The following is a 20568-nucleotide window of genomic DNA, read 5'->3' on the forward strand; positions in this document are numbered from 1 at the left end:
AATGGGAATTTTGATAGTTGAAGTTGATTCCAACTTAATAATTGAATCCACCAAAGGGATACCCCAGAGCGACAATCAAAGGTAAAACTCCGGAAGAGCCCTGGTTAGGTTGCAAGCCTAGAGTCGGCCACCTAAAGGTTTTTGGCTCCCTTGCTTTTGTTTGGATCCCTGATTGCCTCACGCACCAAGTTGGATGCCAAGAGTTTGAAACTCATGCATGCTGGATACAACAGTCTTCACAAATCCTATCGCCTGATTAATGTTGAGACATCTTGTCTGATTTACAGTCGAAATGCAGTCTTTGATGAGCAGCGAGGACCATTCATGCCTGTTTCTCCTGTTCCTGATCCAACAGACCAGCCTATGATGGCTCATGATTTGGGAGTTCGACTTCCATTGGGTCCACCTAATGAGAGGGTTCCAGTAGCTCTTGCAGCTCCAACTATACTAGTGATACCTGTACAGTCACGGCCGGCTTCTCTTGTAGGATCACCTCGCTTTGTAGATGTTTCACCTGAGTTTGATCCAGATTCTTCTAATGAGGAACTTGCTGATTATGCATCTCCTGATACTAATGTTGGTCGTTCTCCTCTCCAGCCTAAGTGGTGGGTTAAGACACTTTCTAATCTTTGTGATGATGAGGTCATTGATGGGAGAACTGCTTGGAAAAAGAGCAAAATTAGAGTTTGTTAACTTTGCTCTCATGGCCAACATTCATAGTGTGTTTGAACCTCAAACATATTCCGAGGCTAAAGGAATTCTAGAGTGGGAATAGGCCATGACATTTGAACACTAGAGTCTGTTGAAGAACAACATCTGGGTCCTTTCTGATATTCCACTAGGGAAGAAACCCAGTGGCTGCAAATGGGTGTACAAAATCAGATACAAATTGGATGGTACTTTGGATAAGTACAAAGCTTGTTTAGTGGTGAAGGGCTTTTTTCATCATCAGGGCATTGATTATGAGGAGACCTTTGCTCCTATTGCAAAGATGAGCACCATCAAATTAGTCCTAGCCATGGCAACACAGTTTGGCTGGAAAGTCCATCAGATGGACATCAAGTGTGCTTTCCTGATGGTGATCTCGATGAAGAGGTCTACATGTCGCAACCTCGTAGTTTCAAGGTAGTTGGTAAAGACCATCAGGTTCTCAAATTGGTCAAAGCCCTCTATGGCTTGAAGAAGGCTCTTCAGGCATGGTACATAAAAATTGATAAGTACCTCAGTGGTCAAGGCTTCAAGAGGAGTTCTTCATAGTGAAATTTGTACATCAAGAGTAATAACAGTGACATCATCCTTCTGGTTATTTATGTGGATGATTTGATCATCACTTGCAATTTGACATCTTTGATTTAGGGAATGAAACAAAATTTATGCCAATCTTTTGATATGATTGACCTTGGGCTCATGCATTATTGCCTAGGTGTTGAAGTTTGGCAATAGTCTTTTGGTATATTCATCTCTTAGTCCAAATATGCCAGGGCTCTGTTAGACAAATTTTGTATGCAGGATTGCAAGCCTGCATCTACACCTATGGAGAAAGTTCTCAAGTTATCCGCAAAGTCTGATTCTCTTTTTGTTGATGATACTACATACGTGCAACTAGTAGGCAACCTCATCTACCTCTCTGCTACTAGGCCTGATATTAGCTTCAGAGTCAGCTATATTTCACGCTTTATGACAACTTTTAAGGCTGATTATTATATGGCAGCAAAGCGTGTGCTTCGTTATGTGAAGGGCACTTTAGATTATGGACTTTTGTACTCTCGAAGTTTTAGTCCTAAACTCAGTGGGTTCACAGATTCAGATTGGGCAGGCTCTGTCAATGATAAAAAGTCAACTTCTGGACATGTATTCAGTTTGGGATCCGGTGCAGTCACATGGATCAGTAAGAAGTAGTAGGTAGTTTCTGTCTCTTCTATAGAGGCCGAATACAAAGGGACTGTTAATGCAGGATGTGAAGCTGTTTGGCTTCGTTGGATGCTTGGGGATATGCAAATGTCACCAGCAGGACCAACTATTCCGTTTGTTGATAACGAAGGCGTTATCAAGTTAACACGAAACCCGATCTTCCATAAACGAACCAAGCATGTGGATGTTCACTGTCATTACATACGACAGCTGGTTGAAGATGAGACTATAGATTTGCAGTTTGTTCCTACCACAGTTCAGACTGCAAACATTCTCAGCAAGCCTCTTGGTCCTGATAAGTTTGTCAAATTCAGAGGACAGCTTGGTGTTCTAGATTGATCAACCATTAAGGGAGGGTATTACGATAATAGATAGTTGTCTATTATTAGTTAATGGTAATCTATTGTAAATATCTAGTTAGCTTTAGTTTGCGTTCGCTTTTTTAGCTTTCTCTATTAGAATAGAATGTTTCTATTCTTTACGATTTTTTCCAAAGGAAACATCATTTTATTCATTTGTATATAATGACCTTTCGGTCTCTGTTAGTAACAAGCATGTATTTTACCAATTACTTTCGTAATAACCATGACTCCTAGTTGGCTTGTGTAGGGGTAATTGATGATATTAGAACCCTCCTAGATGGGTTTGATGAATTTATAATACAACAAAACTATAGGGATGGTATTGCGGTTACAAGTCACATGCTGCTATGGGTCTAGATCAAGATGGCCTACATTGCTAGAGAAGGAGAGTTCATTGTCTCTTGCTGCAATTACCTTTCGGAGGAGGGATACCCCTACTTTGTGTTATGAGTTTTAACATTGCCTACATATAGGCCCTATAATGGGGCTTATTGATTCTATCTAATATCTTTGACGAGATTTTGAATTTCTTCCCGTTAATTTTTGGGAAGGATATGAATATGCCACGTGGGTAGTACCTTCAATGCTTGTGTGTCCCCATGAATTGTTATGACGAGTTTGAGGGGATGAAAAGTTATTATTTTTGTATCCCCTCAAGAAGCGGGATTTATTTGCTAGCATAATAGGTCTTTTAGAACATACCAAACGTTCGAAAATATCAACTTCCCCATTCCTCACCGAACGACAGATCGTTCACACAGAGGAGCTGCCAAATTTGAGTTGGACATGGGCAAAGGGACTAAGTGTAATAAATACACAGATTACTATCATTTATCATGCCTTTGTAAGATTTCTGTAATCACAATTTTAAAGTTGGTTTTTTCCATTACAATTGCTTTGCACCTTTGCTCGTTATACACTTTTCTCTCCACATTCAATGATACAATTTTGTGCGTGCAACCTCTGGGGACACTTCGCTAGAGATTGTACGACGAAGGGAACACCACAGTTGTGCAAATACTGTGGTCCTGGAGACCATGAAGATTCGAAATGCCCTAAGCAAGGGGTGAACTTGTTAAGTATAGAAATATGTGATGAAGAGACATTAGCAATCACTTGCGTGCAAGCAAAAAATTATCCAGATTTGGAAGAGGAAAAGAAAAGGTTGCAACAACTGCTAGCAGAACTAGAAAAAGAAATGGGGGCTGAAAATCACAAACAAAGGACACTGTCGACAACTCAAGGAGGAACCTGGTAGAACAAAATATCATATGACAGGTAATGCAAACTGTGGTTCTCATGAAGCTGAATGACCTTCTTACAATGCCTCAGCTATGGACTGTAATCCTGAACATGACACCATCTCCAAAGGCGATGGAAGAGCCAAGAAAAGATGCACAAAGTGGAAGCAGAATGACTGCGGCAAACCCAATGCTACTTGCGCTCACCATAGGAAGACACCTTGCAGTAGTAGAGATAGGTATTCTTGGAACCATCCTTACAGACACAATCGTAGATGGAGGATCAGGAGTGAATGTACTAATGGAAGATATATGGAAGAAGTTGAGGCAACCTATGTTATGGCCACCTACATTTCAACTGCTCACCGCTAATCAGCACGGGATCAAGCCTTTAGGGACTCTAATGGCGTAACCTGTAAGCATCGGGACATCCATTCTTACGAGATTTCGTGGTTATACCATTAAAAAGAAAAGGGTACAATGCCATCCTCGGACGGGGCTGGCTAGTACAGGCGAAAGTAAAACATGACTAGAAATAGAATACTCAGTCCATGGAAGGCGAAGGTCGGAGATTTGTAATTGACCTACATACACAGATGGTAGGAGAGGAGGTAACATTGTCAGATTCTGAAGGCAAGGGAGACGATGAAGGGACAAAACGAATGGAACCCAATGAATAAGGTATCCTCAGACTGCAAGGAGGGTCCAATGACGACGACCTGGATTCGGTAACGACCTACTCCATTGGCAAATGGAGGACTATGAGCTCTTTCTGAGTTGCCATATGTTAAGGGTCGGGGAAGGAAATAAAGGAGAGGAAGATGAATTCCTGAAGGAATATAGAGAAGTGAAGGTGGGAGAGGCGCAAATAGACGTAACATTGACACATACATTTAGTAAAGACAAGCCTATTAAATACGAAGAACCCACAACAAAGATGATGAACTTAGGGGACGAGGCTAACCCGAAAAATATATTTGTGGGAGATGACTGGAATCCAGTTTTGAAAGTGGCAACGTTTAAAATATTTATGGAATATAAGGATGTTTTTGTGTGGACGTATAAGGACCTGAAAGGGGTACTGCCAGAATTATGCGTCCACGTATACCACTGATAGGAGCAGTAATCGTATAGAAGCGCCTGTACCGGATGAACAAAAAGTCACTGATGAGATCAACTGAATGCTTGAAGCAAGCATTATTTTTAGGGTACAGACAAGTGAGTGGGTATCACCGATTGTGATATCTATGAAGAAAGGCACCACTCAGATAAGGATATGTGTGGACTTTCAATGCTTGAATGCAGTAATGATTAAGGATTTGTTCCCGATACCATGCATCGATAGTATTTTGGAAGAAGTTGCGGGCATGAAATCTATTCATTCATGGATGGATTTTCTGGATACAACTAGATATCCATCGCGGAAGAAGATAGGCTTAAAACAACCTTCATAGTAGAAGATGGACTATATACCTACAACAGAATGTTGTTCGGTTTGTGCAGTGTTCCGGCAACATTTCAAATAATTATCTTGCACATCTTCGATAAGATGTCAGTCGAAAACTTCAAGACATTTTTGGACGATTGGTCAATTTTCAGTGCAGAGGACAAGCATTTGATTGCACTCAGAGAATGCATGGAAAAATATAGATGAGCAAAACTAGCACTAAATCTGAAAAAGTGCAAATTCATGGTACCACAGGGAACGCTATTGGGACTCATTGTACGCAAAGCAAGATTTAAGATGAATCTTGACCAAATTCGGGTAATTTTGTTAATGGCACCTTCGACAGATGTTACGGAGATAAAATCATTCCTGGGACACATAGGATTAAGATTTTTGCGAAAATATCTTACCCGCTTGACAAACTAACTTGCAAGGGCGAACCCTACAAATGGGAAGCAGAGCAGAATGAAGCCTTCGAGGGATTAAAAACACAATTAGCCACAACACCTTTCTTGGCTTATTCGAACTGGGACAAGGAGTTCGATGTTCATGTTGACGCATCAAACTGCGCAATTGGAGCAATGATGGCACAAACATGTGGTCACGAATTGGATCATTTGATGTACTTTGCGAGTAGACTACTATCAAAAGCATAAAAGAACAATAGTACAACTAAGCGAGAGGCTCTCGGAATGCTATACATTGTACAAAAGTTTAGACATTATCTACTGGCGACTCCATTCATATTTTATGTAGATCATCAAGCATTGTTTTATCTCGTGAACAAACCGATCATCCAAGGACGAATAAGCAGATGACTATGACTGTTACAAGAGTTTACATTTAAAATTGTGGTATGGCTTGGGAAAAGCCATGTAAGCGCGACTCATTTATCAAGGATCAAATCGAGAGAACCACGGGAGGGAGTCAACGATGATTTTCCTGATGCACAACTATTCCAAATTATTGTACTACCATCCTGGTACGTGAGTATTGGGGAATATCTTTCGACGAGGCAATTTCCTAGGGAAATGTTGCCAAACAAGAGGAGGAAATTAGTGCTGAGAAGTCAAACGTTTCAATTGATCAACGGGTTGCTGTATAAGATGGGACCTGACCAGAGTTTACAATGGTGTGCTCTAGAAGAAGAAATACCAAAAGTGTTGAAAGAAGCACATGAAGGACCCGTAGGAGGACATATGGGGCTGGATACAATTGTGCAAAAGATACTTCTGGCAGGATTATGATGGCCAACCATGTACAACAACGCTAAGGAGTGGGGCATTGCATGCGATACATGCCAGAGGGCTGGGAAACCAGTAAGAGGTATTTTATGCCTCTAAACACTTGACACGTGCAAGAATTTTTTGAACGTTGGGGGTTGGACTTGGTCAGACCCCTCAAGGCGAGTAAAACCTGGAGATGTAGGTCCATTGTTGTAGCAATGGAGCACCTTACCAAGTGGGTAGAGGTGCTGGCCCTACCAAACAACTTTGCAATAAGCACGGTGAGATTCATCTACGAGCAGATCATCACAAGGTACAAGATACCGCTAGAGTTGACAAGCGACCGTAGGGGACATTTTGTCAACCACGTCATCTGGCTATTGAGCATAGAATTCAAAATATACCTCTTTGTTGAGCTCTTACTATCCTAGAGAAAACAGACAAGCAGAAGCCATGAACAAAATCCTGGTTGTAGTAATCTACAAGTCCTACGTAGTTGAAGGTGAGTATTGGGAGGAAAAGCTGCCATCGACATTATGGGCATATCAAATCTCGTACAAAGTCACCATAGGACACACTTCGTTCCAGCTGATGTATGGGTAGTAAGTTGTGGTACCAACATAATTCATGGTACCAAGTTTGCGAATAGTGATCGAAAACCAGTTGGGAGATATGGAAAGTCTCAAAGAAAGATTGCACAACCTGAATAAACTTGACGAAAGAGTGTTACAAGCACAATGGGTTACTGAAGTTTCATAGTGCAAACACAAGGTGTGGCATGACTAGCACTTAAAATTGAACAAGTTCTAACCAAGGCAATTAGTTTTAAAATATAATGGGTGCAATGAGATCAAACCAAGCAAATTCAAGGTGGAATGGGCAGGGCCATATAAAATTCGTGAAGTGGGCGATAACGGAGCTATAAAGCTATGGATGTTGGATGGAAAGGAGGTGACAGATACAGTAAATGGATCGAAATTAAAAATATATCATGAAAGGAATAAAGCCCCACGAGAGAATGAGACCTGAATGAACAACTAGAAGCAATATAAAAATATAATAATAAATAATAGATAAAATAAATAAATAAATAAATAAATAAATAAATAAATAAATATATATAATTATAAAAAAAAGTGCAAAATAGACAGAGTAGTAATATAATATATATACATAAAGATTATTGTAGTGGAATAATTGGAAGATTACTGTACGAACAGAGGAAAACATGTGTGCATTGAAGGACAACAGGCATCACCGTACGACTTGAACAAATAAAGGTAAGTACTGTACAACCAATTAAAAGTGGAGCAGACAAAAAAAAGGAAGCCGTACCTGCCATACAATTGGCCAACATCAGAGAGAAAGAGCACATGTATGTATCGTACGGTTTGGGGGGAAAAATATCGTTATTGATTGGTGCTACGTACGGCTAAAACAGAAGGTCACGAGAGCACAAACTTACCGTACGACTATAGGGAGGAAAACTTAGCAGATTGGGGAGACCATATTGTCGTATGACAATAATGAAAGCGCAGAGGTGAAGCAAGTTATAGATACAACATGGAAAGGATAGACAGGAGTTTCAAAATGGAATGGCCAAGGTGATTACCGTATGGTTGAGGCAATCACAAACTAGTTAAAGAGTACCGTATGGTGTACAGACTTGCAACTTCCAAGATTGCGCAAGGAAAAGAGTTTTATTGTACGGTGTGTGGACCTTGTAGTGAAGGGGTATACAACACTTGTAACAAGAAGAGCAACACATTGTACAAACATAGCAAGAAGAGCAACGTATATCATACGGACTTAGCAAAGCATTGCGGACGACCAAATATGAATACCGTACAATTTTGAAGACTCGATTAGAAGCAGAACACAAGCCATATGGCTAAGACGATGCAATGTAGAGCATATTGTACGACATAAACCAATGCAGAGCAGAGGATACCGTATGGTTGAAGTCGATGCAGCGTGGAGGATACCGTACGACTACAGAGCAAGGGAACATTAAGAGTGCCGTACGATAGGAAAGCATTTGTGAATAGATTACAAGGTCTCCTGTACGACTTAGAGTGGAAAACATTGAGGTAGGAAGAAGTCATTGTACGACCTGGCAGGGTTCACAAGAGGGAAAGGTATTATAAACAGGCACAAACACAACATTTGATAATCACCATGAGAAGACATAGTGCAGATGCAAGTGTGGATACAGAATGATTTGAGGAATAATTAGATTATGAATACAACAGGATCTCAACGTACGGATTAAGGAGAGGAGAGCGAGGAGTTAGTACCCGTATGGAGCAAGGAAATTGATCTACAGTACATAAAGTTAGCCACAGAGATGTACGACAGCTGTACCTAGCACATCATTGGGGGCACGTGAGCAATAAACTTAGGAAGGGCTATCTCTCAGGAGTCGTACAAATGCTGAAGAAGGGAAGAGCCCTCGGGGTCAGTTGTACGAAGGAGTGTGAGCTACTGACCTAACCGTTTCTATTTTTCTGTCCTCACACAAAAAGACAAAAGAGGTGATAGTTATGCATTCAACTGGGAAGAGAGTGTGGAAAAAGAAGTTAGAGGAAGATTCAACAACCAGCGCAACCATAAACATAAATATGAAGACCTTGCTGTCAGGAGTGCATGTGGCAGGAGGCACAAGCATAGGTGCAAGAAAAAAGAAGGGCAAGTAGGTAGCGCAACCAGCTGCAACCGATCACCTCACAACACAAAATATCTCTTTCGAGGGCTTGAATGGAGCGGAATGTAGGAAATGGTGGTAGGAAACACTTGAGGAAAAACAACATTCGAAAGGCATAGGTGGCATGGGCAATATAGATGCTAGTTTTTTGCATTCAAGATTACGAAGGCTTCCTGTGCACGATGGTAAAGACTTACAATAGGATCTCTCGAACCAGTTCCTTCGCCTATCTAGGGCATGACCTTGTAATTTCATTCAGAGGACCATATTTCACACCGGTATTTGGAATACTTGGTTATGCACAGGGTGGGAAGAAAATTAACAAGAAGCTGAAAAAATTAAGTCGAGAGGTGAAGGCGCGACTGATATAGCTAGTATGTGGGGATCTGTCGCAAATAGAGAAAGAAGCCCTCATGGACACTGCAAAGGGTAGAGGACTGAAGAAGTCCAATATTCAGGAAGGGCACTGGCGTTGTCTCATGGACTTAGTAAAGAGTTGACTCACAATATCAAGCCGTGCATCCAACATCTCATTTTCGTAGGTCACGATGATGAACAAGATCCTGAATGGGAGTGTGTATGACTGGGCTGCACTGTTGGCAGAAAGAATGTATGAATTCATGCTACTGTAGCATAAGACATTCTACATGCCTCACTACGCAGTTGGGTTATTCTTGAAGGTGACAATGCAGATGATTCCTCATGATAGGCTGGAGGCCAAGCCTGGGACACTCACACCAGGCGAGCCTCCTATCATGTAGTGGAGACACCTAGACAAACTTGATAGCAAGACCACGGTCGGGAAGAAGCAACCAAGACAGGATATAGAAGATACAAATAGTGGTTGGCAGGAGACTTCTTTCGACGAAAGTGGGACCGATGGAGAGGAGGAAGATTATGAGGAGGTGGAAGTGATTAGGAAACACCACTACTATTTCCACGACTTGCACTTTTAGTGACAACACATCTGGTTACGGTGGGTATGCACAAAGCACATATCCGAGGGTTTGGATAGTTAAAGTAGCCAGTGATGATGACCTTGGTCACTGTAGCAGCTCAGCCAGATACAGTAATCCCGACCATTTTAGAGGCCGTGGTTGTAGTTGGGACAGAGTCTTCATTGACAACAATCGTACCGGAGGAAGCAACGGAGTTACTAGCACTGGAGATTCCTAAGAGCTCGGGAACACCACAGGTCAGACTGGAGGTAGTAGGATTTGACGCAATGGTCACCATAGATGATGCGTTACTAGCTACTAGTGAAGAGGCCACAGTTAAGGACTTAAGTGAGCAAGAGCTGAGTGGGTATTTGGGTAGCAGGTTTAGCATTAGACAGGTAGTGCCGACACTTGTCACTATCTCACCCATGAGAGAGGTACCTAAGGTGACAAATCTTCCAACCCTAGTAGTGAGTCATCATCCTACGATGGAGCTACCACCACCCCCACCACTAACAGGGAGCACGACTGAGATGATGTTGGAAGCCGTAGAGACAGCAATGGCCACAGAACTCACAACACCATTTGACCCTTCGACAACTATAGAGGAGGAGGATATGGAGACATACTTAGTAGATGTATTAACTCAAGGTAGACAAGTAGTACCCTCAACAGAAAGACACGCCTTGGAGTTGGTAGCACGGGAGTTAGAGAAGGTCTTAGCATTTATGAGAGTTGGTTGTCCAACGACGTTCTCTATATGTTTTGAGGCAAGAGGATGACCGATCATAGAGACCTTAGAGATGTGAGAGTGGAATACCCAGGAGCCTGTGGTGGAGAGCAGAGTTGAGCAACTCACAGGAGGGATAGTACAGGTGTATCCGGAGGCATAGTATGCTTTGTGTAGGAGTAAGGTAGATCAGGTCGCAGTAGTACAGGCTCAGAAGGAGACAACTACTAGACTGGCCTCAATAGAAGCAAGTTTGGCCACCCAACAAGCGGCTTGGGAAAAGGAGTGCGTGACACTCGTTGCTGAGAAGGCAACAATTGTATCTCAGTTGGGGGATGCAAAGAAAGAATCCAACATGATGAAGAGGGCACTAAAACTACAGATGCAGGCCAAACTGAATTTGAACGCTCAGCCGCAACAGGTGCACAAGTTGCGAGCACAACTGAATGAGCTTAGGGCACAAAAGGTGTCTACCACACTAGCTGGACTAGGGACGCAACCCTCTACTTGTTAGTTGTTTTTGATGTAACTAGTGGTTGAGTCATATTTTGAAGTTTTGACGTATAAGTTGTCTCTATTTTACTGTCCGGAGATGGCTTTACTTTTTGGGGGGGATGATGTTGTCGATAAAACTATAGTCGACGGGTAGAGTTGTATCTGAAAGGTTGTGTGACGGTTGAGACACTCCTTCGGGAAGTATATGTACATCGTCCAAATGACTTATTAAAGATCATCATTGTAATTGGAATGACATATTTGCTTATATGAATAAAGTCTTTTCTCTGAGTTACATTCTAATCTATTAATGCAATAAGTATCTGTGTACCCTGCACGGTAAACAATTTCCCAAATGGAATGTCACAAAATAATATAAACCTTATAGTGTGAAGTAAGCACCAACCTACTATAGACACAAATCCCTAATTGAATTTGCAGATACTAACCTAGTGGAGACATCCATCCCCTCCAAGATGTGAGCATTAACTCAGCAAGCGAGAAAACAATCGCATCAAAACACAGGTGGTAGAAAATGTGGACTTCCATGGCTGAATACTCAACTTCTTTATGATCTAACCAACATCAAAACTACCTCACTTATTGCATGTTACGAAACCACACAAAGATTGAGATACAACACACAATATTATCCACATACTTGCAAATCAACAACCCCCTTTTGGATATCATAAAAATGACTCTCTTGTACTTCCTATTAAGTAATTTTAATGCTTATTACATTTTGAAAATTGATGAATGACTTACTGAGAATATTCATAGATTTAACATAATTTATAATGGGCATTGACTACATTTGAGACATGTTTCACAAGTCTTAAAAGAGAATAAGCTGCTACTAAATAAAAGAATAGTTGAGAATTAATTTAGGAAAATGGAAGCCACTAAGAAATGGCTAATCCTTCCAATGTGATCAATGCGAGTAGCTTTGCAAACGTTGCCCAATACTTGAGATTGTTAACAAATAATTCTTTGTAGTAGTTAGTAGTGGTGCTTTCACATTTCATAAGAAATGATTAGTTATTTAATTTGGGTAGATGTTAACAAAATGTATATGATGCGTTAAAGCAAAAGATTAATAATGCAACAACATAACTCGATTTGTTGCAACAATTTGACTTGGAGATGTACGTAATGCAGGAACATCCAGGGCTCATGCAGTCTTAGTTTTGGTCTTTGATTAGATCTTGCTTTGTGCATTGTAGGTCTTTATTTGTTTCTTTGTTGAAGTTTTATTTTTGTTTTCACTTCTACTTGACAATATGCTAGATGTGGAGTAATGACACTACCAATATTTCCTTCAAATATTCTCTTGATTATGGATTGACTACTCTAGGGCCCATAGCGTACTGGAAAATGCCAAATAGATAGTGCAAACTATTTTAGCCTTTCACTTAAAAGGCTTCATTGTTATGGTAAATCGATGTTATATTCAATAGCTTAGTTACCGGATTTGTGCCCTAGGGGCCGGATCCAGATATGTGCCTGGATTCGTCTAGATTCTTCCAAAAAAATTTCTTTTTTCTTTTTTTTTTTCGATTTTTTAATTTTAATTTTTTTTCTGATTATTTTCTTATAATCATAACGGCTTTGATCCATAGATTTATACCAAAATCACAAATTCATACCATGAAATCATAACGGCTTTGATCCATCTACACACACACAAACATGAATCTTCCACGAATCATAATTGGGGAAATAAAATCACGAATCCACGGATCTGATTCACGTTCCCAAATCGGATTCATTTGACGAATTGGTAATTAAGTTAAATTGAGAATATGAAAGCTCCTTATACAAATTTACAAAGAAGATATTTCTAATCTGTTGTGAACTAATGATGAAAATAGAAACTACTAAATAAGCAAGCATTTGCGCATATCATCCTACCATGCCTCATAATTTCCTTTATCAGAAACTGCTATTCCTTCAGAAGAGGTCTTTCAGCAGAATACTCTTGCACCCTCAGCACAACAACTTCCTCAAGAAGATCAAGTAGTAGGAGCTTTACGGCGACCTTCCCTTTCTTGGATAGAGACTAGTTTGGCACAACAAAGGAAGGTGGTCGAGTTGATTATCCATGAATTTAACTCAATTTCAGAGCTATTTCAAAGGCCTAAAAAGAAAAAGAAGATAAAGGTAGCTTCAAGGCTGAAAGCGAATATAGAGACGGGAAATATGTGCGAAGAGATAGTGCAAGCTATTTCAGAGAAAAATGTGGATGAGGCGACTCCAGCTGATTTTGTCATGACCAGATTTGATCTAGGACGGACCCAGGACTCTTTAAAATAGATCACTGCATTATCTACAGGAGCAATAGATTCGTACACAGGAACAAAAACTCACAAGGGACCACACACTGAAAAGGAAACATATGCAAGAAAACAAGACTCCTAACTAGGTTATGTACAAAGGAGGTGAATTAACACCTTACTGATTGTGGATCTTCAAATGCTGCCCACTATAGGACTAGAAAGGGATAGATCCCCAAAAGAGACTACAAAAAGTCACGATTTTTGAGAAAAAAATCACTAAATCCAAGATTGCAAATCATTTTCTTTCTTTGGAAAAATAGTAGAAACCACCAAGGGAATCCCACATAACTTTGTGAATTATAGAATCTAGAAAAAAATTTAAGGATAAAATCGGAAAGCCAAATAGATGGCTGACACAAAATTGGAGACATGGATCAGCATACAAAACATTGTTTTTAAGAAATAATGGTAAAACCTTTCTAGAAATCAGAGAGTTCTCATTGACAAGAGTAAACCCTTAAGTTTTGAGGAAAAAATTATAAACACAAAATAATTTTTCCAAGTGACAAAATTATTAAAACCCACCTGAATTTTTTTTAAAGGGAAAAAATTTGTGAAAACCCATCAAAATGTTTTGAAGAGTAAAAATTATAAAAACCCGTCAAAATTTTTTGAAGGGAAAAAATTATGAAAAATCATTAGTGAAACCCTCATATGGCAAAACACGAGACCATGTGATAAACAACATATGCTAGCAACTTGGAAGAACATGCAACTCTTGAAAATTAGACTTGGTGGATCCAGGAAACTGTGCAATCAAAACCCTCAACTAGGCTCGCAAGTTTCAGCAATAACCTTCTAAGACGAACCGCAAATTTTTCATAAAATACCTCCAAAAGCAAATTTCTGATTTTTTTTTTCAAATCAGAAAAGGCTTGATTTATGAAATTCCATCGACCTGTTCTGATACCATGGTTTTTTTTTTAACAGAGGAAATGGAAGCTCCATATTTAGATTTACAATGATGATGGTTTTAAAATAAACAATCATGAATTAAAAGATTAAATTAGATACTACCTAGTCAACTAAAGACTAACTAAGATGCCCAATAAAGGAGCATTACAATATTCTATTATTCATGCGGTGTGAGTTTCTTTCTTTCTGTCTTTTGTGTGCTGATTGATTCAGTGGGACCCATAGAACCGTCTACTTCGCCAGGCAACAATTATCACTGGATGGGCTCCAGTCATTTTCTAAGTGCTTGCAAAGGAATATAGTCCTGGGCGGTTAGTGTCAGCTGTGGCTGTATGTAGTTTGATGTGCAGTTTCTGACGCCTTCTATACCTCTTTACTGCACCTATTTTTGGATATGTATTTGTCACTGCCTGCATCTATAAAACAACATCCTTTTTGATGAGGAAAGGCTCTCAACAGTGAATGGAGGAGGGGGAATCATTTGACTGTCATCCTTATAGACATTAGCTGATGCAGAATTTCCTTTTCAGCATTTAGTTTATAGAAAAAGCTACAACTATTTTGACATCTAGAATGTGAAATGCCTTTCATGTTTGATGATGTTATTCAACAGATCTGGTATGTGTGATATCTGTCTTAGGATTGTTTACTTCAGTTTAATATTTCAGGCTTTAAGAAAGTATCTTGAATGAAAACCTAGAATTGCTATATACAATAACTCATGTTTTAATCGTAGTTTTTGATCTATTACCAATCAATTTGAATGATTGGGAAGTTAGGATTTGTCTATTAGAACTAAGCATAATGACTTTCAATTTTATGATGTATTCTTGTGATGAATTTTATTTGAGTTTTGCCATTGATAACATAGAAATTCTTATATATATTAGTATTACCTCTGGGACCCTTACAATGTCTTGGAAATTTCAAGATGTTCTATTACTATGGCTTCCTGTCCTACAAAGTTCATACATGATTCCTTCATTGCATACAGTTGGCAAAATTTAAGTATCCTTTGCATGTAAGGAATTTGCATTAAGTTATTGTGTTATCCTTAAATAAGGGAAAAAAATCAAGTTAATGCCCTAAAAACAATTACAAGTGGTAGAGAACAAGATGAAAAAGTTTGCTTATTTTTTCTATCTTTGGCATAGAATCATCATTCTGGCTTTCGTAGTTACTGCAATTTGGTAGTTTTTCAAGAAAACATCAAACTTAACTAGTTTTTGAATTTTGAATAGGATGGGCAATATTTACGAGCATCAGATCCAGCGTATGAACAAGTCTTGGATTCACTTGCTATGGTTGCACGTCATACTCCTGTGCATTTGTTGGAAGCACTTCTTAAATGGAGAGAGAGGTATGCTTCTGTTTGTATGAAATGAATAATTGGATGTGTCAATATTTCTCATTAGACATTGAATGGTACACCTGCTAATAACATATATTGGAATAGTATTACTTACAGAGACAAAATTTTCAAGGAAAATAACATCTTGATTCTTAGCAGCTGTCTCCGATGATATATCTAATAATGATTATATAAATCTGAACGAATAGTCTATATATAATTGTACTACCAAGGCTTCCAGTTATATTTATCAAAGGTATTGCGTCTTGCTTTTTGTTTGGATAGTCATTGCATAGGTAATGAATCTTATGATTCAAGTCTTTTGTCTTCATCACAGCCTATAATTTTCTGCAATTCGTATTCAATGAATTTATTTTGATCTCATTGTAGTATTAAGTATTTTGGCTACATTTTTCAATTTTATTGCATAAGTTAATGAAACTTTTGATCCAATTCTGTCTATCTTGGCGATTTTGGACATTGTTTCTAGTTTTTTTATGATTTTGTATGTCTGTTTATGTGCAATGCCCCTTTTCTAGCACTTATAGCATGGTCTTGTTGTTAGCCTGTTTCTGATAGTTTGTATACTCTACATCCTATAGCTCCATTTCCCCTTGTAATCGTTTTGTTTTTACAAAATAAGGCAAAAATTAGAATTCACATTAACTAATTGTTTTTTGATGGCATTCCGTTGCACTTATGGCCCATTTGGCTGCCGGAATTGTCCAAATCTGGACTTTGAACATTTTTGGAATTTGAAATCTGGATTCCAGTGTTTAGAATATGGTTTGGGACCATTTTGTTCACCAAGAATTAATAATGAGAATAGACATTTTATGCGTTTGGTTGCACATTTTTGGAATTGGAATACCACTGGAATAAGCATATTTTAAATTTTAAATTTTTTAATGTGAATGAAGTGTGATTTCAATATTTTCTTTTAACGTGATGTCAAATGTGATTTAAATGTAGCTTATGTTACATGTTTTTAATGCGACTTATATATTGTTATTGATACTGTGCTACACAGGGAAATTAATAACTCCCAAAAAATGCCACATTAATTTGCAAATAGTCGTGACATTACCATGAATCTGTAAAATGTTTGTATATGAAATCATAAAACAGCAACCTAAATAGTGGGGTAACTCATAAAACTTCAATCTAATTCACTACAAAAGTCCCCCCTTTTTTAGGCATATTGTCGCATATGGTTCCAACATGCAAGTCTGATAATAACACATAAAAGGCAGCATAAAAAGATTATTTCAGCTTTGGCCATTGAAGCAATCTGAGCCCTAGCCACCTCTCGTGCCTTATACAATTTGCAATCATTTCCTTCATCATATGCAACTGTAGACCGGACATCATCAACACATCTAAAATATCTGCAACCATTGTTCCCATACAATACAAAATCTACAATAGCTCACACTAAAGAGATTACACGTCATTACTTTGGAACATACAATAGATAACCATTTAACAACCTTTTTCCTATCTGGGCAACACCAAAACTTGCCCCTAGGATTAGTCTTCGTGTGCGACATTTTCAAGAGGCACGACCCAACACCATATTGACAATTATGCATTGCCACGTCTCTCAAAGCCATGAAACCTATATCAATACATAATGCACAGTGACATCTGCATTTGTAACAAGTCATACCTTATGAAAAATGGATAAAATTAAAGATGGAATAAGCACAACATGGAAGATGGACATCAAGATGTAAGATGAAAAACTTGCTATCAACTTAATCTCATTATATTTAACAAGAACATTGACAAACATACTTAGCACATGGATTCTCTAGAGGACATGACTTACTTTTCATTTATCTTTACTTTTCGTACTAAGACCAATGGAAATAAGACCAATCGAAATGTAGATTTCATAATTCCATGAAAATAAGACTAATCGAAATGTAAACAAGATTGGAAATCGCTTTCAATGTTACAACAATAACATACTAAACTATAAAAGTTTAAGAGCACAAACCACATAATACTGATGAGCAGGTGCTGTCATCATAGGGCAGAAACTCCTTTAGCACGCACAAGTTTGACATATGTATCGATAAATATAAAACAGGCTACAAAATTGCCAAGAGATCAGCAACACTTTCCTTGCAGTATTCTGTGGGCTGAAAGCAGAATTGCTTGAACAGAAGCCTTCCATTTTCTTTGTCTTTGTTATCACAGTTGCATAATTGTGATACATATCCATGTAAACCACCAGGATGTCTTATAAATGCAGTTTCAGAGAAAAACTTGTAGAACTGCTTTACTCTTGCTTTATACGATGATATTGCTTTGTGAGTAGACATAATGTTTGCCAGCTTTAGTCAAGTAGGATTGCTTTCTATCATGATACACCCAAATATATTGAAGGGATTTGTCGAGTTTAGGATTGATTTGTTACAGATTTAGCTATAATGCTATAATTGATGGGCATTCTAGGACGGGCAATCTGCTTGAAGCTTTTAGACTTTTTAACGAAATTATGGAAAAATTTATTGAACCTGATATAGTCACTTACAACACACTTATTAATGAGTGTTGTCTACAAGTCAGAATGTGGGAAGCAATTAATATGTTCAACCAAATGGTGGCTAAGAACATCCATCCTAATCTTATTACTTATGCTACACTTATTAGAAGCTACTGCAGCATTGACAAAGTACAGGAGGCTCTTCAGTTGCATTTGGAAATTATTTATAGGGGCATTAAACTAAATTCAATCACTTACAGCACAATCATGAACAGCCTATCCAAATAAGGGAGGGTAAATGAAGTAGAAGAATTGCTCTTCGAAATGCAAGAAATAGGCTTGGTTCCTGGTGTATTTAATTACACTATTTTGAGCAGTGGACATTGTAATGAGGGAAACGTGTTGAAGGCTAAGCAATTATACAATGAAATGCCAGGAAAAGGTATTGTCCTAATTTTGTTGTTTACACAGCAATGAGTAATGGGTTCTGTAAGAGTGGGAAACTTATGGGAGCAATACAGATTTTGAATCATTTTATTAAACGTGGTTACACTCTGGACTGTATCATGTTCAGTGGACTCATTGATGGATACATAAAAAAAGGCAGCTTAGATGAGGCTTTTTGGTTGTGTGGTAATTTGGAGCAATGTGGCATTGCTCTCAATATTGTCACATATAATTCTCTTGTCAATGGCCGTTGCAAGGTTAACAGGTTGCAAGAAGCAAGGAACTATTTTGCATAAATATGCTTTCCAAATTATTATTTATTATTTAGGTATAACTTTATACAATCTACAAGTATACAGTACAACAATCTGAAGTAGAGATCTGCATTTGCAGTGATGAAGTTTGAAAGGAACAAAATCTCAATTATATATTCCTTCACAGAGATTCCATGCTTATCTTTTTGTGCATAAATTAATATAAAGATTGCATTTCATTACCAGAGAAGCACAAATAAAATAATATTGTGAAAGGGACTCGTTGTAAACAATATGTCAGAAACAACCCAAAAACATATTGTTGATGTTTGCTGAAGGAAACAGTGAGTGAAAAGATAGTGAAAACAAAGTGTTTGTGTTTGACAAGAATAGTTTGGCTTCAAAGAAGCTTACAGAATAAATTCAATCATTAAAACTTAATAATGTTAAAATAAATATATGCTATATATTCAGATCCAAAAATTCTGACAAACAGTTTCCCAACATGTCAAAATCCTTGCAAAAATCCATCAAACGGGATGTGAACAACCAAAATTAAGCAACATCAAACAGTTATACAACTGATCTCAAAAGTATATGCTTTAACATATATGCACCCTGCAGCATACAAACAACATAAAAGCTACTAAAGCCCTGTTATTTCTATTCGAATGTAATCTGCTCTCTCCTCTTCAGTCATTATCAAGAATCCTTTGGCTCTATCAGGATCATTAAAAAAAGTGTCAGATGCCACAATCATAGTACTTCGATTAATTTCAGGGATGGCTTTTAGTGCATCATAGACATCTTGTAAATATCCTCATAATCATCATCAAGACCTAGGGTCTCATCCATATTGTGCCCTTATTTAGTCTCTTGAGCTGTGGCACCCTCAGCCATGTCATTCCCCACAATCAAGGCTAAGTCATTGTAGTATTGAAATGACTGCCTCTTAAACACTTTGACATATCTAAATTCATTCTTTTCTCAGCATGTTGGCATAAAGATTGAATTAGTTATTTGACTATCATTGCTAACTTAATTAGTTAGATTTAGATAAAAACAAAACCTTTGAAAGGGCATGTTACTACCTTCAATATCTCATCTTAAACCGTGTCATCAGCATCCATGGATTGAGTTGTCTCATTCCATGCAAAAAAACTAGTACTTTCGAACTCTTTCATTATTCTATATCGTTGCTTCTAGGTTTTGAGCTTGTTCTTGAAGTTATCCTTTGACAAGTTCAAGTTAAGCTCTCCATTGAACTCCCTTTCAATGGCTGTCCAGACTTTTCTTTTAAACCCTCCCTCACCTTTCCTTCCAAGATTGACTTGTTTTCTAAACCCTCCCTCACCTTTCCTTTCCATGAATGGCTTCCAAACAATCTTCGTCAAAGAAGAAGCTGTTTGGGTGATTTGAACATCGCCCATGCTCATTAGGAGTGCTATGTATGACACTAGTGACGAAATTTCAATCAAGCAAAGTTCTTCCTCCTTTACCATGCTGAAAATTGAACAATTGATCATTAATATATAGACCAAATAGGGTATAGGTATTCATCAAGCAACCTATGAATGAACGAATGAAAGAGTTTAATAACGTCCACGAGGCCCAAGCAGCCTATGGGACCACCTAGAGATGACCAAACCACCTAGAGATGACCTACGCTTGGAATCTTGGATTTTTTGTAGCTGTTTCCTCAAATCTGATCTTC

General features: G+C 38.4%; 1 protein-coding gene across 1 annotated transcript in view; it reads left to right on the forward strand.

Moving 5' to 3' along the window:
- The window catches only part of LOC149542921 (ARM repeat superfamily protein), a 232740-nt gene that overhangs the window by 21079 nt on the left and 191093 nt on the right, over positions 1–20568 (forward strand). Inside the window, exon 2 of the mRNA XM_089797837.1 lies at positions 15550–15668. Within this exon, the coding sequence (XP_089653963.1) occupies positions 15550–15668 (119 nt within the window). The remainder of the gene's footprint in view (positions 1–15549; positions 15669–20568) is intronic.

The sequence above is a fragment of the Cupressus sempervirens genome, chromosome 8 (genome assembly GCF_028749045.1).
Source record: "Cupressus sempervirens isolate cs-2001-9-10 chromosome 8, ASM2874904v1, whole genome shotgun sequence".
Lineage (NCBI taxonomy): Eukaryota > Viridiplantae > Streptophyta > Pinopsida > Cupressales > Cupressaceae > Cupressus > Cupressus sempervirens.